Raw genomic sequence first — 27,337 nt, forward strand, 5'->3', positions numbered from 1 at the left:
CCGACGACGGTATATTTCGGGATCTATTTATAAAGTGTCGTGCCAGAATCAGTCCAAATCTGAGAATTGGAAGAGATCGAACCTTAGCCAAAAGGGGAGATTGTATCAAGCTGGTATCAGAGCCACCATTCCTCGGACACGCGCTTCCTATGACAGCCACCAAAGTCATGGCTGCATGGCGAGATGATGAAGAAGAGATTCTCCTAATAGAGGAGGGGGAAACGATTGCGGGGACTTCCAACCGCGGAATCGCCCGATCTAATCGGAATACGGAAGAATCTAGTGTTCAAGCCGTGTTGGGGTCTCTTTCCGAACAAATGGCCATCAACAACCAGATGATGATGGAGATGATGTGGGAATTACGGGCGACGAGGGAAGGTATGGCGAACGGGAACGCACCATCAACTCCACGACGCGAGTCCACTCCCATGAACCCACCGCCACCAGTTCAGAATTTGCAACCACAAGAGCTGCTGCTAGCACCACCCTTTGGGCAGAGGCAAGCAAGGATAGTTCCACCAGGCCCAGTTGCAGGTGAACCCATCCGACGAGCGAACAACTATGGAGATCACCTTGGAGATCAAGATCCATGAGCGAGGCAATACGACCCAAAAACACGGCAAGTTAATCAAAACCGAAGGAGGGATCATCAACTAAAAATGGTGCATCCTCCTTTGGTTAGACAAGGATTTGGACATGATCTAGAACGAGACTGAAAAAACTCCTAGACACACGCATGTATCTAAGCACTAGGCAATGATATCGCTCGTTCACTTAAATAAAAGTCCTAAAAGTCCGAAGAAATATTAAGAACGAAAGCAGAGATAAACGCCAAGATTTTAACGTGGAAAAACCCAAAACGGGAAAAAAACCACGGATCCAAACTCGGATCAAAACCAATCACTATGATAGTAGCAGTTACAAGACTGACTCACAAAACAACCCGTCGATCCAAACGACTTTGTTCCTCTCAGTTTTGATCGCTAGAACCCACGATTCACTGCTTTTTATGATTGAAGTCCAATCTCAGTAGCCCTCGAGATTGATCTTTCGTCTAGATAGCCCTTAAGACGAAAGATTAAATTCTTGTAGATGAGTGGAACCTTGTTAGTTGAAGAACCGATGTAGCCTCAAGAAGTCTCCTTCAATAATATTTCTTCAACCACCCTAAAGTTAGGGTTTCATTATCCTTATATATGATATTCAAGATAGAGCCGAATCCGAGTCTTATCCGTACTCATGATCTTTAAGATAGAGCCAAATCTGAGTCTTATCCGTACTCACGAAAGTCCAAGATTTTCAAACTTCGTTGGTATGACTTGATCTTATCAACTTTGCTTCAATAATTTTGCAATTCTTCAAACCAGAGATTTTCTAGACTTGTGTAAAGCTCATATACATGTAAAAAATACACTTAGAATATTTTGTACCTAATTGCCAATAATTAAAAACCTAACAATCTCCCATTTTGGCAATTTGTGACAAAACAACTAGATTACAAGATATTACAAAGAATTCAAAATGAGCATTCAACAAGTCTAGAAGATCTCGCACTTCAATCCCTACAAATAATAAAAATATACCAATCCAAGATCAAGTGAAAATAACTTGAAATGAATAACAATCCAAAAACAAGTTATCAAGCAAGCATAAGTTCAAAAGTACTTAAGCAAAGTTATAAACAAAGATATAAGTCATACAAGATCAATCAAATCATCAAAAGCATATTATAATCAATTCTAATGCATCACTCAAAATTAAATTAATCTTGATTGATCATGACGATATGCATATACAAGATGAGCATAGATAACATAAACCAATTTTCTTAAATAAACTTTCCTATATAAACAATGATGCAACATAGTAGTCAAACCGACTTAGTATTGAAAATTTTGTATTTTTCGACTTATTCTCCATAACATGACAGGAATTTTTTCTGTATTTTTTTTTTACTGAAACATATAGGTGCAATGATGGCTTTCACATATGAGTAGGTAGCCCTTTTCTTGTAGTACAAATCAAACAATGTGTAAGAAAAATTCACATATGTTATTTTTTTTTTGCAAATAATGTACTGAGTTAAACTGGACTCTAAACAAGAGGGCTTTCACACTAACTCATTGTAGCCCTTTTCATTGATCTTTTATGAACAAATTTTTGATGACTAAGCATGAGGTCAAACTGTGCAAATCAAGGTTAATAATGAGCTATTTAAAAAAATAATTCATGATATCATGCTCACTCAAGAATACACATACGTTATGAGTGCATTAAAATTAGTTTCATTATAATAGAAGTCGAGGGAGTAACAAAATCAAAATTGATACAATATACTACAAGATGACAAAATTGACTATAGTAACTCATAATCAAGAGAAAAATCATATTTTTATGTCAAGAGTATATTATTGAATCTAGGAGTGCATCAATTTTTTTTTATGACAAAAACTCTCAGCAAATCTGAAACTTAAAACCAAAAAAAATTTCAGAGTAAAAGAAAACCTAAATCAAACGAAACGAAAGAAACTCGCAAACTAAAAAGAACACAAATCCCAATAAAATTAGTCCAAAGCACAAATCCCTAAAGAAGTACGATGATTCTCAAATCTCTGTAAATCCAAAGGTTTTGTAAACAAATCATCCAACTGTTTCTCCGTCTCAACATATTCTAGTGCTAATGTTTTGTCTTCAACTAACTCGCGTATAACATGATGTTGGATATCAATATATTTTGTACGCGAGTGTTGAACAGGATCTTTTGATATATTAATAGCACTCATGTTGTCACAATAAAGCATCATAGTATCTTGTTCAATACCATAATCCTTGACCATCTGTTTCATCCATAGTAACTGAGAACAACAACTCCCTGCTGCAATGTAGTTGACTTCCGCGGTAGATAAAGATATCGAGTTTTGTTTCTTACTATGCCAAGCAACCAGATTGTTTCCAACATAAAAACATCCACCTGAAGTACTTTTTCTATCATCACATGAACCTGCCCAATCAGAATCCGTGTATCCCGATATGATAGCACCCGAGTCATAATTAAACCAGATACCTAAATCAACTATGCCACTGACATATTTTATGATACGTTTCACAGCAAAAAAATATATCTCTTTAGGTTCAGATTGAAACCTAGCACACACATCGACACTAAATGCAATGTCAGGTCTACTAGCAGTTAAGTACAAAAGACTACCAATCATGCTCCTATATAGTGTCTGATCAACACTTTTTCCTAAAGTGTCTTTTCCTAGTTTGGTAGTTGTACTCATAGGAGTTCTAGTATGTTTTGCATTGTTACATTTTAGATTATGTGAAGTTCTAACAACATAGCAATTATCAGATATTCTAGATCCAAAACATATAACATTACCATCACGGTCTAGAATAGTACAATAATTTTTGGAGAATTTTACCTCATAACCTTCATCACAAAATTGACTGATGCTTAGTAGATTTGCTTTCAAGTCCTTAACATAAAGAACATTTTCAAGAATAGGAACACCTAGAGTACTTACCTTTCTTTTACCTATTACCTTGGATGAGTTACCATCTCCAAATGTCACAACTCCCTCTTCATATTCTTCGAGATTAGAAAATAAGGATTTGTCGTCTAACATATGTCTTCGAGATTACAAAATTCATATCTCCACATATTTACAAATTTCTACGCTTTATCACAATATATGAACAACTCCATATATCCAATATTATGCTCCACAGACTATGACACCTCAATATCAATATTAATGCATGATTTTAATAATACCTCTTCCTATTCATTAGTCGCTCAGATAACTTCTCAATATACCAATATCACCAATTATTTCTATCCATATCGACAAGTATCAAAACTTAATAATCTTAACATCACAACCTAGATTCCTATATCAACCAATTTATACCAAACTCATCAAGATCGACTACTAGCGTAACCCTAAACCAAATTGACGACTACTATACTTGATGGTTTGCCAGATCATCCTTAAACCTAAGCTCTGATACCACCTGAACTGTAACGCCCCCGCCCGGCACGGACACGTGCACGCCCACGCGCCCACACGGCACGCGCGGCGCACGCGACAGGTCAGGCGGGGCCCGTCACCCACAGATACACTCCTGTGCACATACAATCATGACATCATCAAATAACACCTGCTAACATATCCATGATCACATAATCCATCACCAAATAAATCATACTCTTAACCAAATAAACCTGTTAGTATATGAATATTAAAGTCCACAATAATATACACTAGACCGTCACATAATCTGGTAGGACCCACACAGGCCACAACAAACCATCAAGATACAACTAAAATAACTAATACAAGGTTACTCTATGATTCGACCTGTATTATACAAATCATTATCTAATACAAAAAAGTACAAATATCAAATATTGGTACAACTCAATTTCTATATAAACTATCATCTATACCATCTCGCATCTATAGCTCACCTCATCATCGCTCTAAAATATCTTCTCAAGTCGCTATCACGTATCACAAATCTGAGGGGTTAGAAAAGAAATAAAGAGAGTCATGAGAAAAAGGCTCAGTGAATAAACCTTACCCCGAATTAGTGATGCCAAACAGAGAGTAAATCATGTACTGGATAATATGAATCAGAAAACAGTATGATGTCATGTATGAATATATATATATATGTATCCTCAATGACATATATATGAATGAAATCAGTTCTCATGAATGATCATATTATATCCTCAACCGAAATTATATAACATCACCGAATATAACACCATATCATGTATAACAATTATGATCCAATGATACTAGTCACAACAATGATGATGCATGATGCATGCCAACTACTAGATAATCATATATGTCAGAGCCAGATATAATTCACATATCTCTCACTATCACAATCATCCGTCTCAACTCTGAATATCATCCACCATGCTGGACTACGGTACCCGGCCCCAAACTCGATACACATCATGTCACAAGCTCAGAGCATACCCTGTCATACGCTAAGAGTATCTCTGTAGATAAATCATATCCTGTCATACGCTAAGGGTATCCCTGAAGAAAGTAATCATACCCTGTCATACGCTAAGGGTATATCAATGATAGTTGTACCCTGTCATACGCTAAGAGTACAACTATCAGCCATCACCATACTCTGCCATACGCTAAGAGTATGCCCAGTACCAGTCCGGACCAGATACCGTTCCAGCCATCACATCACATCACATCACATCACATACACATGTACTTTTATGATTTCCTATACATGATAAATCATATGCATATATCCAGTACGACAACAGATCATACAACTCAGGAATTTAGGTGGTAAAGAAGCCGAGAGAAAAATGATGTAATGCAAACTCCAACCATGTATCTAACACTTGCATACTCATGCTAATCTATCACATGCATACTCATAATAGAGATCATCCCGACATAAAACCATAATAGCATAATCATCTCCAATCATCTCTATATATCACCAATGTACTCATATCCCATATCAGTCTAATCAAATGCATGATAAAATATATGCTCGATTGAAATCATCTCTATATAAAGTCATATAATCATGCTGGAGGCCAAAACATGCATGTACATAATATATAATAAATCCTAATTTGAGAAAGGGATCTAGGGGATAAGACTACTCACATCTTATCAGAAGACTCAACACACGTATATCTCGGATCCATCAATCAACTGCCACTCGACGCTGGTGAGATCCTTAGGGTCTCAAATAACGGGGGTTCAGAGTCTGAAAATGTTTAAGTAACATAAAGTTAGTTGTTTATCTAATTATAATTCGTTCGAGTAAAATATGATATTTTATTAGGTTTAATATTGATTAGATTTATAGGATAAATTTAATTATGGCAATATTAATATGCTATTTATATTTATTTAATAAAATCCTAATTTGGTAATTATAGAAAATAAGTATATAGTAATTTATCTCCTTTTTATAAATAACCAAGACGTCTATATATATGATTTAATAAAAAATAATTATAGAATAATATTATTACTAGTTATTTTGTAATACTTACTCTTATTTAACTAATCCTAGATTATACATAAAATAATCATTATCCTATTATACAAAAATAATCTGCAATTCTAGTATTCCATTTTATACAAACTATTAGACAATACTAATATACTAAAAATAGACATATATAATATAAGTTAAATATAAATATAAGACTACATATATTCACTAATAAATAATAACTAAAACTCTAAATAAATTTATAGGCAATATTTATAATTGTAATTAATAAATTATTATACTAAAATGCTTAGTAAAATTATATTAGTTATAAATTATCAAAATAATTAATTATCTAAATAGACTATGTTACTTATCATTAGGAAGTAATTATATAAAAAATAATAATAATAGTCCTCTTCCAACACTGTCTGCTACACAACAAGAGGAGGAGGAGGCCAAGAATGGAGAAGAAGAAGAGAGGAAGGAGAAGAGAAAGAAAGAAAGAAGAAAGAAGAAAGAAGAAGAAGAAGAGAAGGAGAAGGAAGGGAGGCTCACCTAGGCTGCGGCGGTGGCGACGGCGACGGCGACAGCGACAGCGGCGGCTGGCGTTGATAAGAGAAGGGAGAGAGCTCAAGAGAGAGAGAGAGAGAGAGAGAGAGGAGGGTAAGAGAGAGAGAAGGTGGTGCGGCGGCGACGACGGCGACAACGAGAAGCCGTCGGCGAGGAGAGAAAGAGAGCAGTGCTAGAGAGAGAGAAAGAGAGAAGGGTAGAGAGAGAACGAGGGAGTTAGAGAAGGAGAAGGTGGTGCGGCGGCGACGACGGCGACGGCGGCGGTAGGCTGGCGTCGGCAAGGGAAGGAGAGAAAGAGAGGGTTCGAGAGAGAGAGAGATCAAAAGAGAGAGAGAGAGAGAGAGGCGGTGAGGGTGGTGCTGCGGCGGCGACGGCAGCGACGGCGGTGGTAGACCGGCGTCGGCAAGAAAATATGTGAGAAAAGAGAGAGAGAGAGAGGGGGAGAGAGAGAGAATATGTGAGAGAGAAAGAGAGAGAGAGATATATAAAGAGAGAGAGGGAAGGCGGTGGAGGAAGGGGAAAGGCGGCGGCTGCGGCGGCGGCGGGGCCCGCCGCAGCTAGATGGTCCGGCCCGGTTGGCCGGGCCGGCGGTTGTGGGCGCACGTGGCGCCCCCAACACGCGCCCACGTTGCATGGCACGAGCTCGTGCCATGCAACGCCAATATTTTATTTTATTTTATTTTATTTCTTTCTTTTTATCTCTTTTATTTATTATTTTTATTATTATTTTTTTTTTTTCAATTTATATATTATTATTATTATTCTTTTCTTTTCTTTTCTTTTCTTTTTTTTTTTTGGGTTATTACATTTTCTTTCCCCCTTACGAAAATTTCAACCCCGAAATTTAAATCAGACTGGTATTATAAGAAAATCCACATATCTAGTTCCACTACTTTCTAATCAAATCGACCACTGTGCATCTCACTTTTTCAGATTTATAACTTATACTTCACTTATTAGTTTACTCATTAACTCCTAAGCTTAGACAACCACAAGTAACTCACTTACCAAATTTAAAATTCCTAGATCTAGGTCGGTCAGGTACTCACATAAACATTAATAATCCTACTGGTATGCAGGAAAGCGTACATTCATTTTACAATATAAAAAGTGCCGTCACCTATTAACTGAATCATATTTTACTCCAAAGTACCTCAAGGTGTCCTAATTTATCACTCTTACTGCTAACTACCACAATACACATCGTAATGCCATAATCACATATGATAACATGATACAACCTGTTTAAGTAAATTATCTCCAATCTACTGAATTAATACTCCGATTCCAAACATACTCAATGGATTATCTCTCAATACTATCACTAAATACCAGGCAGAACGATAAATACAAGTTATTTCAAAAACATCAGAAATACCTAACTCATGCTTCTCTTTCTAGACAAATAATCTCACTAATCTAAATATACTCAGTATCATCCGATATCCTCAAAAAATTTAGGCGATAGCACAAACTTCAATATCTTCAATATCTCGACAGATGTAATATTCAATTCATAATATTGATCTATTGCTACACAATTATTTACTAATCCATCATACTTGATCTTTAAGAACACATAAACATATCTTAGACAAATCCACAAAATCATTGTACATGAACCAAAGTTACTAAGCTTAATCTCCCGAATTGGTAATGCTATTATGATCTGCTAACAAAATAACTAGCACTAACTAATTCATATAGATCAGAAGACATCCAAAAATATAAATTCTAACATTCTCGCAACCTTAACTTTGCAATTTACTAAAAGATCAAACTCTCACAAACTATAATGGAACCAATCATGAAGTTATTATCTTCCAATTATGAACTCATTATCTCCCAATCAAATATCTTTATCTTAAGACTTAAATGTAAACCTGTAAGTATTTATAATCATTAAGATCAATCTCATCATTCTAAAAGGCTCGCTCAATAACCTTTAGTAATAATCGAACATATAAGTTAACGGTTAAACAAATACTAATATAATCATTTTCCTATACATCATTATCCGTTTATCATCTAGCAGTATAATAAACATCCATCGATACATTGTACATGAAATATCATAGTCCTCTATATTCCTTTCATTATCGTCCTATGAAGCAATTAGTTCAACTTCCAAACCATCTCTCAGTCATAACAAATAATCAAGTCTATAGGCTCTATGAATAACGCTATCAAATTAGCTCACCAATTAGTATCATTGAAACAACTAACATGTCAAGACACATAATATCTCAGTTTAACATCTATACTAACATATCTCATTCCTAATTAAATCATTTGAACCTCATACTTCTTTAAAAGTCGTAATTTAATATTCTATCACATCCTCTATACAAAGTCCACTATATATGCTGCACAATTTAATCGTATAGAATCATCAATATCCCTCTACAACATCATTAATATCACCTAATAATCATAATAAAATAAGTCTGTATACTTGTAATTAAAATTCATCACCCAACATACACGATCTTCAAGTTAAAATATTCTTATCCTCTAAATCAATTTTCAAAACTTTTTTTTTTATATAGTTTCACTGCCATACAAGATATATCATGAGACTATCAACTTTAGCAATTATCATCACCATATATAATTCCTTTCATTATCATTCTTTCTATCTAATCAAATTCACACAGTCAGCAACTTCTAAACTAAACCTACTATCATGTCATCCAGAAAGATATACATTACTTCTCAATTACTGACATCACTCACAAACCAATAACTGTATCTATGTCATATTTCTTATACCTATTACCCTATTTTGTAATCAACTCAAAGGTTTAAATGAGATGTTAATCCTTTAACAATATTGTTAGCTACACATATCCCTACTAAATCACCCATCTTATCGATACAATCAAAATTTCATACCTACTAATATAAATATCTTGCAAACATAATTTATCATACTAGTCATCCGAAAATTATTTTCTATATACAATCTATAATCATCTATATCACAACACATAATTTCTTTTCCACTATACAAAATCATCATATGTCTTACTCATCCATCCACCATCCATAATTATAACCCTCATAAAGATCAAAATAGTCTCTCTACACATATATCTCTTTACATCAATCTCCTAATATCAAATATATCCATAAAAGATCAAAAATCCAAAAATATGCTATATCTGCTCAGAATAATTTCAAATCTACTTATAATAATTCTTCCGTACAAAATTCATATCTCCACATATTTACAAATTTCTACGCTTTATCATAATATATGAACAACTCCATATATCCAATATTATGCTCCACAGACTATGACACCTCAATATCAATATTCTTTTGTATACCTGCAAAAACAAAAACAGTTTTATTATTATTTGAATTACCAGTATATCCAACACCATACCTGTCTTTTCCAGAGATCTAAGCTTTTAGAATCTCGTCCAGTTTGTTCTTCCCTTTTAGAAATGTAACTTCCTTATGCAATCGCTCTAGTTCAATTTCATCAGCCTTCATTTTATTTTTCGCATTGTCAAGTTGTTCAGAAAGGTCTTTGACACGTTCAAGCTCCAATTTGTACTTCTCCTCAAATTGAATTCTTTCTGGTTCAATTACTTTGAGTCGTTGAAGTAGTGTAAGATTGCTTTTCTTGAGTTTAAACGACTCCAGGTACAAGTCATTATATGCCTTTTGAATTTCAGATTCATCTTCCTCAGCTGGTAACATATCAAGATCATCTGTACTATCAGTATTAAGTAGAGAAGAGGTAAAAGCTACAAAGTTTTCTTTGTCCTTTTCAGAATCATCATTAGATTCATCTGAGCCATCTCAAGTAACTTTCATAGCTTTGCCCTTCCTCTTAAGACGATTAGGGCATTCTTGTGCGATGTGTCCAAAACCAGAACATTCAAAACATTGAACTTTATTCCCAGAATTCTTATTTTTCTATTTGACATTGTTGTTGCTACCACCTGTATTCGAATTCATAGTATTCTTCTTTTTTACAAAAGCTTTGCTTTTTATAAATTTTTCAGCATTCAACTTGTTTAGCTTTCGAAAGAATTTATTGAACTTTTTGACAAACATAGTCAACATCTCAACATCTAAATCACCTTCATCATCAGACTCCTCTAAATTTTGTTCAACTATGGATAGGGCCATCCCTTTGGACTTCCTTGGTTTTGAAAGACTGGACTCAAATGTTTGTAGATTTTCTACCAATTGTTCAACTTTCATAGAGTCGATGTCCTTACTTTCCTCAATAGCTGTAACTTTTGCTTGAAACCTTTCTGGAAGAGACCTAAGGATCTTACGGACAATTCTATTTTCAGGAATTTTCTCTCCTAGGTTGAAACTGGAGTTGACTATATCACTCAGCTTTGCATAGAACTCATCAAATGTCTCATTCTCCTCCATACATAGGGTTTCAAAACTAGTAGTTAACCTCTGAAGTTTCGAAAGTTTTACAGCCATAGTTCCTTCATGAGTTGTTTCTAAGATCATCTAGGCTTTTTTTGCTATTTCACAAGTAGAAATTCTTCTAAATTCTTCTTGGGAAACACAACTAAAAATTGCATTTATTGCTTTGCTATTCCAACCAATTTTTTCATAATCTATCTTATCCCATGACTCAATCGGTTTCTCAATGAACTCATCATTCACCATGTACATTGGTGGACTCTAACCGTTCACAATGGCCATCCATGTTCGCTCATCTATAGACTTCAAATAAGCTCTCATCCTAGCTTTCCAATATCCATAATTTGATCCATCTAGAATAGGAGGTCTAATAGATGATGGTCCATCTCTATGAAAATCCATGCCTATCTGATCTCTCTCAAAAGGTGAGAGAACCTGCTCTGATACCAATTGAATAAACCCCTAGACACATACATGTATCTAAACACTAGGCAATGATATCGCTCGTTCGCTTAAGTAAAAGTCCGAAGAAATATTAAGAACGAAAGCAGAGATGAACGCCAAGATTTTAACGTGGAAAAACCCAAAACGGGAAAAATACCACAGATCCAAACTCGGATTAAAATCAATCACTATGATAGTAGCACTTACAAGACTGACTCACAAAACAACTCGTCGATCCAAACGACTTTGTTCCTCTCAGTCTTAATCACTAGAACCCACGATTCACTACTTCTTGTGATTGAAGTCTAATCTCAGTAGCCCTCGAGATTGATCTTTCATCTAGATAGCCCTTAAGACGAAAGATTAAATTCTTGTAGATGAGTGGAACCTTGTTAGTTGAAGAACCGATGTAGCCTCAAGAAGTCTACTTCAATAATATTTCTTCAACCACCTTAGAGTTAGGGTTTCACAATCCTTATATATGATATTCAAGATAGAGCCAAATCCGAGTCTTATCCGTACTCATGATCTTTAAGATAGAGCCAAATCCGAGTCTTATCCGTACTCACAAAAGTCCAAGATTTTCAAACTTCGTTGGTATGACTTGATCTCATCAACTTTGCTTCAATAATTTTGCAATTCTTCAAACTAGAGATTTTCTAGACTTGTGTAAAGCTCATATACCTGTAAAAAATACACTTAGAATATTTTATACATAATTACCAATAATTAAAAACCTAACAGAGACAACGGCATCCGTGGACAAATAGTACGTCTCGAATTCCCCAAGTTCAAAGGTGGCGATCCAATAGATTGGTTTTATAGGGCAGAGCAATTCTTCGCATACCACGATACAGTGGAAGAATACAAGGTGACGCTTGTGAGCTTCCACCTTGAAGATGCAGTACTTCATTGGTTTCGAGCATCTAATGCCAATGAGGTTATCGAAACTTAGGCTGAATTTTGTGCTGATATCACACGACGATTTGGAGCGTCGGGATATGAAGACTTCGATGCTCTCCTCTCAAAGACGGTGCAAAAGACCACGGTTGGGGCATACCAAGAAGAGTTTGAGAGGATAAGTAGCCAATGTCATCCCCTATGGACGGATCAGCAACTTCGTAGCACCTTTATCTCTGGGCTGCGGGGAGACATACAAGCCGATGTGAGGGCTTTAAGGCCTAGAACCTTAAAGGAGGCCTCATGGAAGACAAACATAGGGCTATGAAGTTACACCTGAAACAAAGTTGGACGAGCCAAGGAAGCCGCAATTCAGTTCAACCAACCATGGTAGCAGGAAATATTACTGGAGTACCAAGAATTGCTACTGCAATGGTGCCTCCTCGAACAACCCTGAAGCCATCCCAAGATGTGAAGAACACACCTAGAGGCTCGGGACGAGCACTCACACCTGCTCAAGTGGAGGAACGAAAGGCCAAAGGCCTATGCTTTCATTGTGATGAGAAGTTTGTACCCGGGCATCGCTGCGCTAAACCAATGGGATCGGTGATGCTAATAGAAGGATTGGAGGATGTGGAGGATGAGTTTGCAGCTGAAAATGAAGGTGTGGCTTGACATCAAGGAGAAGTAGCTGAGGAGCAACTCGTGGAGGACATGATAGCCGAAATCTCCCTCCATGCCTATTCAGGGATAGCCGCACCAAAGACTTTGCGGGTGAACGGTGTAGTCAAGAAAACCACAGTGAGAATCTTGATCGACACCGGGTCCACCCACAATTTCATTGACAAGAGGCTCCTTAGGAAGATTGGGCTTGAGTCGGAACCCACGGAAGGGTTCGATGTGACAATTGGAGATGGCACCACATTGCGAGCATATTTTATCTATGGAGGTGTAGAGTTGAAGGTGCAAGGCCAAATTTTCACATTGAATCTTTATCCATTGGCCTTGCATGGTGCTGACATTGTTTTGAGAACTCAATGGCTTCAAAGCTTGGGGCCCGTAACATTTGATTTCTCAAGCCTCACATTGACATTTCGGAGGAATGGTCGAAGAGTGCTACTAGATGGAAATCAACTACGACAAGGGCCGGCATTGCAACCACTTGTGGGCTTTTCTTGTGCAGGGGATCGAGCTCTACTATTGCAAATGGTTGTTTCTAAACCAGAACATCCACCACCAAGGGAGATAGCTGCTGACATGCAAGAGTTGCTACAGGAGTTCAAGGATCTCTTTGAGGAACCCCGAGGACTACCATCAATCCATTGGCATGACTATCGTATCCAGATCATTCTAGGGGCTGAACCAGCAAATATCCAGCCTTATCGGTACCCGTATGTCCAGAAGGAAGAGATCAGTAAATAGGTGGTGCAAATGCTCGAGCAAGGGATTATTCAACCGAGTAGAAGTGCCTACTCGTCGCCAGTGCTGCTGGTTCGGAAGAAAGACGAGAGTTGGCGATGGAGGTGGGTTTCAATGGACAGGCAAAGCGATGGAGGCCTTCAAAGCCTTGAAAACAACTATGTCTACTGCTCCGATTCTAGCACTATCGGATTTCAGTAAGCCCTTTGTGGTGGAATGCGACGCTTTGGGTGAGGGCATTGGAGCAGTTTTGATGCAAGAGGGTAGACCCGTGGCATATATGAGCAAGGCATTGTCAAACCAGTCGCGACAGCTATCCACCTACGAGCGCGAAATGCTAGCGATTCTACACGCCATCACCAAATGGCGATCCTACTTGATTGGCCAACGGTTTACTATTCGCATGGACCAGCGTAGCTTAGCCTACTTCATGGAGCAATGTGTGCACACCCCAACCTAGCAACGGTGGGTCACGAAACTTCTTAGGTATGACTACGAATTAATCTACAAAAAGGGGATCGAGAATCGAGCGACTGGTGCCCTTTCGCGCCAACCAGACACAAGTGAGCTTGCCTCTTTTTTAGTACCAACATTTTCTCTATTTTCAGATATGTGGGGAACCAATGCAGAAGATCAAATCATAGAGGATCTTGAGTTAGAGTTCAAGGATCGTTTCCCAAATTTCAAACCTTGAGGACAAGGTTGCGAAAGCGTGGTGGATTGATACGATTCAGATTTCACCGATGTCGTCTTGAGCATGGATACACTTTAGGGGTGTCTTTGTTTCTTATTCTAATATTTAATTTCTAAGAAACGCCTGCCTCACGTCCTGATCAGAACCCTTGATGTTTGTCCACTAATCGGATGATATCTCGAGATCCCCATATCTGATTATCCTGAAATTTGATGTTTTGGAAAGCTCTTTTCTAGGGCTACAACATATCCAAATGTCATGTCGATCCGATGGCGGTATCTTTCAAGCTCTATTTATAAAGTTTCATACTAGAATCAGTCCAGATCTGAGAATTGGAAGAGATCGAACTTTAGCCAAAAGGGGAGATCGTATCATAGATCTCTTTCAAGAATCCAAACCCTAGCCACCTCCTACCTCCAACAGCCACTCTACTACACGGCCGTCCACCACCCTCTGATGACCGCCACATCGTCAGAAATTACCGTTCTGCCCTTTCTGACCTAACTTCACTATTTTATTTTTATCTTTTCATCCTGACATCCTATTTAGGTAAAACTAGATCCATTAGAACCCTAACTCATGAGGCTACCTCCACTTAAATTTTCATAATTTTATTACAAATGGATTATTCCAGATCTGGTTCATAAAAATTGGTATCAAAGCCGATGTTCCTCGGAAGATGGTAAACACGCGATCCAAGACCCATGAGGAGGGATCGACTATGGAGGACGGAGGACCAGGATCTCATCTCTGTTCCTATGGGAGTTGATCTAGTACACACGCCACCACCACCAATAGTTGACGACGAGCCATCAGCGTGGGTGAAGGCGATTTTTAAAGATTTTTCTAACGAGATCACTAGATCCATTGCGGAGAGCGCCGAGAGGATGGACAAGGCTATTCAAGCCTTGGCGATAGTCCTCCTGACTTAGCACGGCCACCTTGTGTCGCCAGCACCGTCGGCCAAGGTGGGACCAGGTCAACCGTAGCCACCATTACCAACCCGTGAGGGAGGGGATGAGCCAGCCCAAATCGCGGCCTCAACCCCTCCTCCGGCAGCGGTGGGGACCCCTCCTGCCCTGCAGACCTTCCCAAATGCCGCTACCATGCTGGAACAACCTGTAACAGTGACCGTGGGGTCATCTTCCCCACCCGCGGTGGGAGCTAGGGATGAAAACCCTAGCTTCTCACTGGCGGCCATCTAGACACTCATGGCCCCTACCGCCACGACTGGTCTCTTCCATGAGGCCCCCGCACCCGAGCCCAAGCCGCCTTTCGCGTCTGCACTGGTTGGAAGATTGCCAACCGTGGTGGTTCGTACTGTAGCAAATCCACAGCTGGTAGCCGCGGGTTCGACGCTCCCACACCCACCGGCGGCCATGATTGGCTTTCTCGGGCTGACTACCGCCTATTAGTGGCCGCCGCAACCGCCGACAACTATCAGGTGGCCAAACCCGACAGCCACAGCCAGGGAAAGCTACCCCTACGTTGGGATGGCTCCGTCGCGGTTTCCCACTACCACTGCTCCCTTACAATGGGGCCACTAGTCCCTTCCGTAACTGCCAAGGGCCGGTGGACCGACCAGCGATGCACCAAGACAGCCGATGCACCAGTTGGAGCTTAAGCTCAAGTTTGGCCCTCCACCGCTGCTATTCCACCGCTGCGAGGACCAACCAGGGGTTGATTGCCGACGACCCCCGACCGAACCCAGCCGTCGCTGCCCCCCATGCACCCTATGGCGGTACCCATAGGCCGAATTCCAAATTCAGCCTTAGGGTTAGGGTTAGGTTATTGGAATGAAGGAGGAGGGTCAGGGACCGCGTTCGAACGGGTTATACGAACGCCTGCACGCGTTCACAAAAACAGAAAACGCAAATTGTGCGTTCAAACGAAATCGGGCCATTCGAACGTGATCGTTCAAACACCTACACACGTTCGCAACGATAGAGAATTGTAATTTCACATTCGAATACGGTCGGGTGCGTTCGAACGCACCATGACAAAAATTGTTGGTTTATTAGGGTTTTCTAACTTAGTTGATCAGTCCCTAGGGTCAGCCTCTATAAATATGTGGAGGAAACCCTAATTGGAGTTTATCTGATAATTGAAAATGGCATTGTGCCTTTATCTCCTTCTCTACTTGCTCTAGCCATTGGCGCCCTCTCCCACCTCCTTCCTTCTACCGCCCAAGTCTTTAGTCGGCTTCCTCTAACTCCTAATCCCCCTCTACTACAACAGCTTCTCCCCCTTAACACCAAGGAATTAACTTAGCACCTATCAAGCCATTGAAGGGCTATCAAGCTAGGCTTTATTTGACCTTCGGCCACTATTCAGCCATCCAAACCCTGCGATCTTAGATTCGTTGGAAAGCTCTTTTCAAGGGTGATAACATATCCAAAATTCAGGAAGATCTAAAGGTTAGATTATCCGTAGCTTCTTTTGAAAGTCATGTCCACGATCTAGTCCAGAACCATTTCTGATCGGACCAAGCCAATTTGTAACACGTACACGTATGCAATTTGAAGTAAGTATATATAGAATCAAATTATGAAATTCAAAATTAGTATCTATGAAATTTGTTATTGGTCATTATATATAGAATTTAATTCAATAAAATAAGTCATATCATTCATTACATAGTGCATATAAAGTTATTATCTTTAGAATCCTAAAGTTAGGAATTTATAGTTAATAACTATGAATTTTATACTTAAACTACGAATTTCTTGTCAAATTCTTTGTTTCACTGTAGATAAATTTTAAATATGAAAAAATTTCAAACACAAAAGTTTTAGATCATGATGTCACGGATTTTATTTAATTAGTTTCATATTTTTTGGATGTCAGATGTATATGTTCTGAATATTTTGTTAAATTATTAGAATTTCATAGTTTAAGTATGAAATTCATACTTTAAGTACAAATTTCGTACTTAAACTATGAAATTTTAATTGTGCACAATTTTGAAAAAATATTCACAAGATAATTATTTGAAGTCCAAAAATTATGAAACTAATTGAATAAAATCTATGACATCATGATCTAGAACTTTTTTATTGGAGTTTCTTAAAATTGGAAATATAGCTACAGTGGAATGAAGAATTCGTAGTGTAAGTACGAAATTCGTAGTTTAAGTATGAAATTCTGACAATAATTCATAGTTATTTAAGTATATTGTTATGGACCGGCTTGATCTGATCCATAACGGTTCTGGACAGGTTTGATGACGTGACTTTCGAAGGGAATTCCGGAGGATCTAGCCATTGGATATATTATAACCCTTGAAGAGGGCTTTCCAACGAATCTAAGATCTCAGAGTTAGATGGCTAGATCTTTCGATATCGGTCGAATAGTAGCCAAAAATCGGATGAACCCTAGCTTGTTAGCCCTTCAATGGCTAGATAGGTGCTAGGATAACTCTTTTAGAGTGAAGGAGATGAAGTTACTGCAGAAGAGATGGATTAGGAGTTAGAGAAAACCGACCAAGGACTTGGGCGATGGAAGAAAGGAGGTGGGAGAGGGCGCCAAGGGCTAGAGCAAGAAGGAGGGAGATAAGGGCAACAATGCCAATGCAAACATCAAATAACCCAATTTGGGTTTCCTCCATATATTTATAGAGGCTCACCCTTTTGACCAAAATAACTAAATTAAAACCCTAAAAAACCAAAAGTTCTCGCCGTAGTGCATTCGATCACGTCTGATGGCATTCGAACGTGCAAATTCCGTTCTTTGTCTTTGCGAACGCGTGCAGGCGTTTGAATGGGAGCGTTCGAACAGGCCCATGGTCGTTCGAACACGTAATTTCCGTTCTCTATTTTTGTGAACGAGTGCAGGCGTTTTCATGGCCTGTTTGAACACGAGTCCCTGGCGTTCGAATTCCCCCCGACAAAAGGCCTTATTTTTTCAAAGAAAATCAAACTAGATAGATAGGCTCATCCCAATGAACCCAATGTTGCGAGTTGATCAAGTCTGACTGAGTCGTATCACTCCATCACGTTTCCATTCACCTTGTCCTCAAGGTGTCAAATCTAGATAGCGGTCCATGAAGTCGGATTCGGGCATCCAAGTTGCCTCATCCATGGTGCGTCTGTGCCACTCTACCAAAATCTTGGTCACCCACTTCTTTTGGACTTGAGTGCGTCGTCTGGCTAGGATCTGAACTGGAATAGGGGTACTCGGTTCGGCTTTAGACTCATCCAGATTAGTCCTCATTAGCTCAGGTGGAACAGGTTCAATTGGCTCAGCAGGAAGAACTCGAGCCTTGAGGGTTGAGATATGAAAAAACGGATGTATCCGTTCCTCCTCGGGTAAGTCTAGACGGTACGCATGGGTCCAATCGGCTCGATCACTTGATAAGGTCCATAGAATTTTGGAGCCAACTTTTGATTAGAAATGGGTCTAATCGAGCTTAGCCGATATGGTTGGAGCTTGATGTAGACCCAATCCCCAATCGAGAAGGACCTCTCTTGTTGTCGCTGGTCATAGACTTGCTTCATTCGATTTTAGGCAGACGTAGGCTTCAACTTCTTCATTCCAGCCCATGTGCAAAATTGGTTCAGCCATTTATAGGTGTGCAACACCCCTTCATGTCCAGCCATAGGGGTGTCATAGAAGTGGCGCACCAACTCCATGCGCAAGCAGCGATCAGCTAGAACGATTATCTTGTCATGGTCTACTATGAGTCCATCCTTCATGAAAACTCCTTGCATTCTGCTGGGATCTGTAGCAAGGTCGTCCAATATTCTCATGGTGTTAGGATCCTTCTTGTAGGCCTCCCACAACTGCCGGAGAAAAGGAAAAACTGGCACCGAAATCGCTGCCAACTCGGCTGGATTCGGACGCGTTGATATAACATCGGCGGTAGTGTTTTCGGTCCCCCTTTTGTACACCAATTCTAGTCATATCCAAGTAGCTTGGACACCCATCTTTGCTGAGCTGGTATGTGTATGCACTGCACAAGGAAGTATGGCAAACTCCTTTGATTGGTCCGGATCATGAAGCGACGCCCGATGAGATAAGGCCTCCACTTGGTGATCGCATGGATGATGGCGAGCATCTCCCTTTCATAAGTGGAAAGCAGCTGTAAACACTCTGAAAGAGACATGCTCATGTAAGCCATGGGTAGGGCTGTCAAGCTTGACGAGCGGCTCGGGCTCGGCTCGGCTGAAGCTCAAGTCTGGCTCGGCTCGATCAGAGCTGAGCCAAGCCTGAGCCGTCAAATCCGGCTCGCAAATAATATTGAGCTGAGCCTGAGCTGAAGCCGGCTCGCTCAGGCTCAGCTCAAGAAGCTCAAAATTATATATATATATATATATATATATATATATATATATATATATATATATATATATATAGTTTAAACTCCATTCAATAGGCTAAGAGGACAACCCTCTTAAATGCTTAGCCCCTACTTGCCTAGCCCCTACTTGCCTAGCCTAAGAGTTTGCATTTCATTCCCAATGCACCACCACCTCTGGAATAGCGAGATCCAACATCATATCCTCTGCCACCATACCCTCCTCCTCCCCCTCCTCCATAGCTGCGGTCACAGCCTCCGTCATATCCGCGTTTGCCACGGCTATACCCACCGCCTCCATGACATTGACTACCGTAACTACCACCTCCTTCGCCGCCACTTCCCAGGGACTAGGCCTCGTTCATGGTGATGCTTCTCCCGTCAAGATTCTTGTCATTCATCCCCTCTATCACCTCCCTCATCGACTGCTCATTCGCAAAAGTAACGAATCTGAACCCTCTCGACCTCCCCGTCTCCCGATCGTTGATGATCTTGAACTCCAAGATCTCTCTCTAGGACTTGAAGGCATCCTCGAGGGCTCGGTCATCGATGGCCCACCCCAACCCACCGACGAAGCAGCGGTACTCGACCTCGGCCATTGAAGAGGAAAATAAATGAAACACTAGAAAAAGGAACAGGACAAGAGGGGGAGGAGAAGCAAACCCACCTCTAAAAGGAATAGGACAAGAAAGCACTGCCCTCAATCACCAAATCCTAATTTCACATTTTCCAAACACTAATTTTTTTTTACTAATATCCTTCATTTCCACCTTTTACTATCATACATTGGTCAACCGACTCGGCTCAAGCTCAGTTCAGCTTGGCTTGAATAAAACTTGATAATAGGCTCAATTCAAGCTCGAGCTCGGCTCGAATTTAGCTGAGCCGAGCCTGAGCCTATTATTTCGGCTCAAAATTCATTTCGAGCCAAGCCTAAGCTGGCGCTGGCTCGCTCAGGCTTAGCTCGTTTACACCCCTAGCCACAGGTCTACCTTCTTGCATCAAAAGAGCCCCAATGCCGATTCCTGACGCGTCATACTCAATGGTGAACGGTTTAGTGAAATCAGCTAAAGCAAGGACCAGGGCTGAGATCATCGCTTTCTTCATGGCTGCAAATGCTTTCCTTGCTTTGTCCATCCAAGTGAATGCACCTTTCCGCAGCAAGGCCGTGAGGGGAGCCAGAACCTTGCCATAGTTTGCCACAAACTATAGTAGTAGCCGATTAAGCCGAGGAAGCCGTGTAGCTCCTTGGTAGTCTTGGGCAGCGACCATTCCACCATGCTTTGAATCTTCTTATGGTCAGCCTCTATGCCATCTTTAGATATGATGTAGCCTAGGTAGTCAACCCTTTGTTGCCCCCATGAACACTTGGAGTCTTTGGCCTTCAATTTGTGTTGTCGCAATAGGCTAGGTACCGTCCAAAGATGTCGCATGTGCTCCTCCAACGTATGGCTGTATACCAATATGTCATCAAAAAATATCAGCATATATTGCCTCAAATGAGGCCTAAAGATGTCATTCATTAAGCTCTGAAAGGTGGTGAGAGCATTAGTAAGACCAAAGGACATAATGAGGAACTCGTAATGCCCATCGCGTATTCGAAATGCCATCTTGTGCACATCGGACGGTTCCATTCTTATTTGATGGTACCCCGCCCTTAAATTAAGCTTTGAGAAGTAGTATGCGCCCGCCAATTCATCCAGCAACTCTTCAATCACCGGTATGGGATTTGCACACAATGCTTTCAGACAAGTCCGTCTACCCGTAACGTCCTCGACGCGGAAGTACCCGAATATACATGCATCGATATTTCAGCTTGGATATCTTCCTCCATGCCCTCCTCAACGGCCTTCTCATGGAACCCTTTGAACTCTCTCCATCATCAACAACCTCATCATCTTCCTCAAGACCGTTGATGAGCATCACACTCCCGATCGGTTTGGAACACCAATGACCGGAGGTGAAACGTCATCACATTGAAAGCAAAGGCCCTTCCTCTTCGCTCCTCCACTTGGGCAGGTGTGAGAGTTTGAATAGGGGCCCTCCTCTAACATCTGAAGATCTCAAAGGTGGTCGTGGTCTAATGCTCGCAGTCGCTATCTTCGAACCCGCAGAATTTCCAACCAGCATTCTAGGTGTAAACCGCCCATCTTGGTTGCCCCAACTTGTTTTGCTGCCATCTTAAGAGCCTTATATTTTTGCTCCATCCTCACGGCCTTCTCAAAGGCTTCTTCAAGAGTAGTAGGACAAAGGGCACGAACATTCGCATATATCTCATCCCACAGCCCTGAAATGAATGTGCTCATCAATGTTGGTTCAAGCCAAGATGGCTCACAACGACTATTATCTCTTTCAAATTCAACTTGATACTCCAATACGGTTGTCCTCTGAACCATCTTGCTTAATATGGCAGCAAAATCTTCATATGCAGCTATCCCAAATCTGCTTGTAATCCTCCTACAAAAATTAGCCCAATTGGTAAATCCTCCACTACGAATAATCTATCTATACTAATGCAATGCCGTTTTTTGATGGTGAAAGCTTGCCATCTGGACCTTTGCATCCTCCGTTGTCCTTTGACAATCAAAATATTATTTAACTTGAAACACCCAATCCGTTGGATCACCGCCTTGGAATTTTGGAAAGTCCAAGCATGCGGTTTCTCCCCTAATTCGCATTGTCGGGTTCGTGAAAGATACTTGGTTCAGGTCTGAACCTTTGTGCATGTTGATCTCCTTCTCTAAATCCTCGAGCACGTCCATCACCATCTCCGAAGGGATCAACCTCATCCTCAAAGTGCCAATTCTCCTCATCGACAAAGTGCACTAGTGTCGCACGCCTCTCGGGTTCCACCACCACTGATCTTAGGTTTTGTATCAGAGGTGGGGGATGATGTGTAAGCATAGGTTAGAAGAGATTATTGATACTAACATGTTGCACCTGGACCTGTGGGGTATCGGTTTGATGAGATCCCATCGCTGGTCCTTCTTGAGGCACTGATCATCGTCGAGGAGATGACAAAGCCGATCAGTTCATGATATATTCCTTTAAATCATTGTGGTCCTTTTGCATCAACTCTATGCAGCGATATTTAGAACATGCCTCTAAGTTCATCCGCCAAGCCCATATTCACACCCATGGACGTTAGTTGACTCGATCCTGCCGTGGTCGCTCCAAAGGAATCGGCCTCATGATTAAGGTTATCGTCGATTGAGTCTTCCTTTATCGGTGTGCTCTCCGTTGGTCTCCTTGTTGATGTCATCTTTCTTGTTTCAATAATTAATGGGGGTTTGAGGTTCGCTTGTCTCTGATATCAAATTGATGGGTTCTTGTACCAAAAGATAGGCTACGGAACGATTCCTTTAAGATCTAGATTTATTACAGAAATCAATCCGCACAATCATAGGAAAATATTCACAAAATATTATATAGTAGTCATAAAATTACGAAACTAAATGGATTTGATTCATAACTCCCTGATCTACAATTTTTATATTTACACCCTTTATAGATTCGAACTACAACTGGGACAAAAACACGAAAGAATATAGATGATGGTGGTGGTGACGGGTGGAGTGGAAGTTAGGGTTATGGATGATTATGGAGATAAAGATGGATGGTGGATGTGGTTAAAGGATATAGACGAAAGAGAAGTGGTCAAGTTCCCAAAGAAGAGGGAGAAATCGATAGTCGAGGGAGATTAGAAGTTATGAGAAACCTTGCCAACGGTAGAGGTGGAAGGATGGTAAAGAGGGAGTAGGGAGATTAAGGTAGAAAGATGATAAAGAGGCAAGAAATTAATATTCCAATAGCATAATGAATTTGGCTGCCATCCACATATTTATAAATGCTAGCCAACAAGTCCTAATGACAATAAGTAACCCTAATTCTAGAGGATTCCCGCCGATCGCGTTCGAATGAGCCACATCGCTTTCGAACGCACAAAATGCGTTCTCTGTATGTGCAAACGCGATATAGTCGTTCGAACGCAGCGTTCGAACTCGCCCGACCGCGTTCGAACACATCTTACGCGTTCTCTGTATTTGCGAACCTAACGCAGACGTTCGCAAGGGCGTTCGAACGCGACCCCTCCTGCGTTCAAACGTGACCTACATGAATTTTATTTTAATGAAAATAAATAACTAATGCAATAAGAAAAGATCCTAACTAAATGTATCATAGTTTAGGTATAAAATTCGTAATTTAAGTATAGAATTCTGACAATAATTCATAGTTTTTTAAGTATATATTGTAATTTAGTTGTAATATTAGATTAAGTTATATTTTTGAAATATTGATTAAGAATTTTTTATTTATTTAAACTATCTCTAATTTGTTTATCTGTAAATTGTAACGGTGAACTATATAAATTTTGCAATGTAAAAAGAAAATAACAAAAGTTGTCAAAAATCAATGAAAGTTGTTATTATATTTACGAAAGTGACTAATTATAGATTTTTTTTTTTTATACAAGTCTCTCTAATCGCTGTTTAATTAATACAGTAAGAGACTAATTAGAGGTAGTTTAAACTATGAATTTTTGTCAAAATTTCATACTTAAACTACAAATTTCGTACTTAAACTATGAATTCTTCATTCCGTTGTAGATATATTTCAAAACCGAAGAAACTCCGAATAAAAAATTTAATCTCATATTATAAGTAAATTACAATATATACTTAAAAAACTGTAAATTATTGTCAGAATTTCATAATTAAACTACGAATTTCATACTTAAACTATGAATTTCATACTTAAACTACGAATTTCATACTTAATCTATGAATTTCATACTTAAACTACGAATTTCATACTTAAAATACAAATTTCTTGTCAAATTCTTTATTTCACTATAGATAAATTTCAAATATGAAGAAACTCAAAATACAAAAGTTCTAGATCATAATATCATGGATTTTATTCAATTAGTTTCATGATCTAGAACTTTTTTATTTGGAGTTTTCTTCATATTCGAAATATATCTACAGCAAAATGAAGAATTCATGGTTTAAGTATAAAATTCTAACAAAAATTCATAGTTTAAACTATCTGTAATTAGTTTCTTATTTTATTAATTAAAGAGCGATTAGAAACTTGTATAAAAATAGGATTAAGAGATAGAAAAAGGAGCAGTAGAAGAAGAAGAAGAAGAATTAGTAGCAACATATGAAGTAAAAGATGAAGAAGATAAAGAAGAAATGAGTATGGGTCATTTCTCTCTCTCTTATAGTGTCTAGTCAATATTTAATGAGTTACTAAATGATAGAAATGACAAAATTGAAAGCAAAGTAAAAAAAAACCTCAAATGCAAGAGAAACCTAAAATGACCCCGGCCTGCCAAATCGAAAACCAAGCGGGTTTTCGGTGCAAATAACCCAAAAGAATTTGTTGTTTGTGAGAAAATAGAAGCAAAGTATGGAGAGACAAAATATAAATTATTTCTCTATTCTTGTTCTAAAAGCATTCATTTTCTTTTATGTATTAATAAAGAATTATTCAACAAAATCTCTCCTTCTTTTGTTATGAAAGTAAAAATAATTAATTTTATGCATTAGAAATAATTCACTGTGTTAGAAGCGAAGGCAAAATTTTATGAATTAATGAAAAGATATCCAGATGAATATGATGTTACTATTAAGTATATTATTTTGCCGAAGTAAGTTGCTTTTTTTTATCGACATTGTTGAGGATGAAGTTCTCTTGTTAATGTTTGAAATATGGGATTGTATCAAATAAACTATGCATTTATTTGACAGTAGAATATACACGGATAGAGATGGACTAAAGTAATATTTAAGAATTCCTAGATATATATTCATCTTTCTATTATGTAAAATTTCAGCTTTAGATTTTATAAATTTATTTATGGATTTCTTAGATATATTTACAAATATTATAGCTAGAACTCCATATTTTGTAGATTTATTTTCAGATTCCTAATATATGTTGTCTAGAATCCATACTTAAGTGTAAAATATACAAGCATGAAGATGGACTATGGTAAAATTTCAAAACTATATTTTTGGATTCCTTACATATATATATTTTTGAATTCAGTAGATATTTTGGATTCCTTATATATATTGTTTAAAATCCATACAAACAAGTACTAAACAATGTTTGTTTACTTTTTATGTTGTAGAACATGTGTATCTTCTTATAGCATTTCACAAGCTATGTTAAAAGAATTCAGATTTCATACTTAGTAACTACATAATCTATAATTATTATCTTTAGAATCCATAGTTAATAATTATAAAATTTGGAGTTAGTATATATAGAATCAAATTATGAAATTCAAAATTAGTATCTATAAAATTTGTTATTGGTCATCATATATAGAATATAATTCAATGAAATGAGTCATGTCGTTCATAACATAGTGCATCCTAAAGTTAGGAATTTATGGTTAATAACTACGAATTTATAATTACTATCTTCAAAGTATATAATTATTAACTATGAAATCCAGAGTTGGCATATATAAGAATTAGAAGAAATAAACTACCGAATCTGAAATTAATACCTGTAAAATCTAGTATAGTCACTATATAATTCTACAAATATAGAATCTAGTATTGTATGTCAAAATATAATCTAATTATTCTAAGTACTCCATATTATTCTAGTTATAATTTTATTGTTTCAGAAAATTAGCTTTGATTACCGAATCAGTATGTGAGCTTGATTTTTCTTGACTCTTTTTTCATAGAAGAGCTATCAATTGAGACATGATTGTCCTGGCATGATTGTATAATTGGCGAAATTGTGGCTTTGACTTGGACTCTCTTCCTTTCTTTCGACTTAATCAGTTATATTTTTCATTATAATATTTGCATAAAGCGTAGCCATATCATCATATTAGAGTATCACTGGTCACTGAGATATATTCAAGCTCATTGACATTGATGAGCTCGTGTAAATTTGAAACCAATGCCAATTTTATTCAGATAGCAATGCGAGCCATGATTTGGAATTTCGAGAAGCTTCAACTTTTTTTTTGTTCTTGTGACTGATATTTATTCTTTGTACATAAATTGTAGGCTGATTTCTCTTATAAATATTACCTACAAAAATAGATAAATATATATATATATATACACGATAAATAAACCAACCAAAATATTATCCTCAAATTAAGAATAAGAAAACCTAATGTAACTAATACCAGGTAAACTTATTAATATGAGATTCCATAGATATTAACTCCGGATTCAATAGTTAATATTTTCAGATCCTCATATCTAACTATAGATCTCGTATTCCATATTAAAAGTTAGTTCTACACCCACATTACATATCATGTTACAAATTGAAAATAATGTAAACAATCACAAACTCAGAAGATTTAGAATTAGCTTATACAACAATAACTCTTTCATATAGATTACCAGCATAATAGATTAATAGATTAAAAAAAGAATTGTTCTGAGATCATTGAGGTGACTACAAATAGTTTAAAAAAAGTCATTTTTATATACATAATTTAATACATATAGAATGTCATACTTTGCAAGAAACCTTAAGTACTCTCCAAGTTCATACTAAAAAAACAGTTAATAGAGTAAGAAAGGAGAGAAGGGAAGATATTTAATTTGCCT

At 38.3% G+C, this 27,337-nt stretch overlaps 1 protein-coding gene and 1 pseudogene across 1 annotated transcript; both read right to left on the bottom strand.

The window, feature by feature from the left end:
• Positions 1 to 18,942: 18,942 nt before the first annotated feature.
• LOC140769911 (uncharacterized) lies at positions 18,943 to 19,559 on the bottom strand. The gene is made up of 2 exons (XM_073110807.1): positions 19,362 to 19,559; positions 18,943 to 19,221 (listed from the first exon to the last, which is right to left on the bottom strand). Exons 1-2 carry the CDS (start codon positions 19,557 to 19,559, stop codon positions 18,943 to 18,945), a joined length of 477 nt encoding a protein of 158 aa, XP_072966908.1.
• A 311-nt stretch (positions 19,560 to 19,870) lies between these two features.
• On the bottom strand, positions 19,871 to 20,335 carry LOC140769914 (glycine-rich RNA-binding protein GRP1A-like; annotated as a pseudogene).
• Positions 20,336 to 27,337: the final 7,002 nt, after the last annotated feature.

This window comes from Typha angustifolia, chromosome 11 (genome assembly GCF_048772165.1).
Source record: "Typha angustifolia cultivar Huaian chromosome 11, ASM4877216v1, whole genome shotgun sequence".
Classification (NCBI taxonomy): domain Eukaryota; kingdom Viridiplantae; phylum Streptophyta; class Magnoliopsida; order Poales; family Typhaceae; genus Typha; species Typha angustifolia.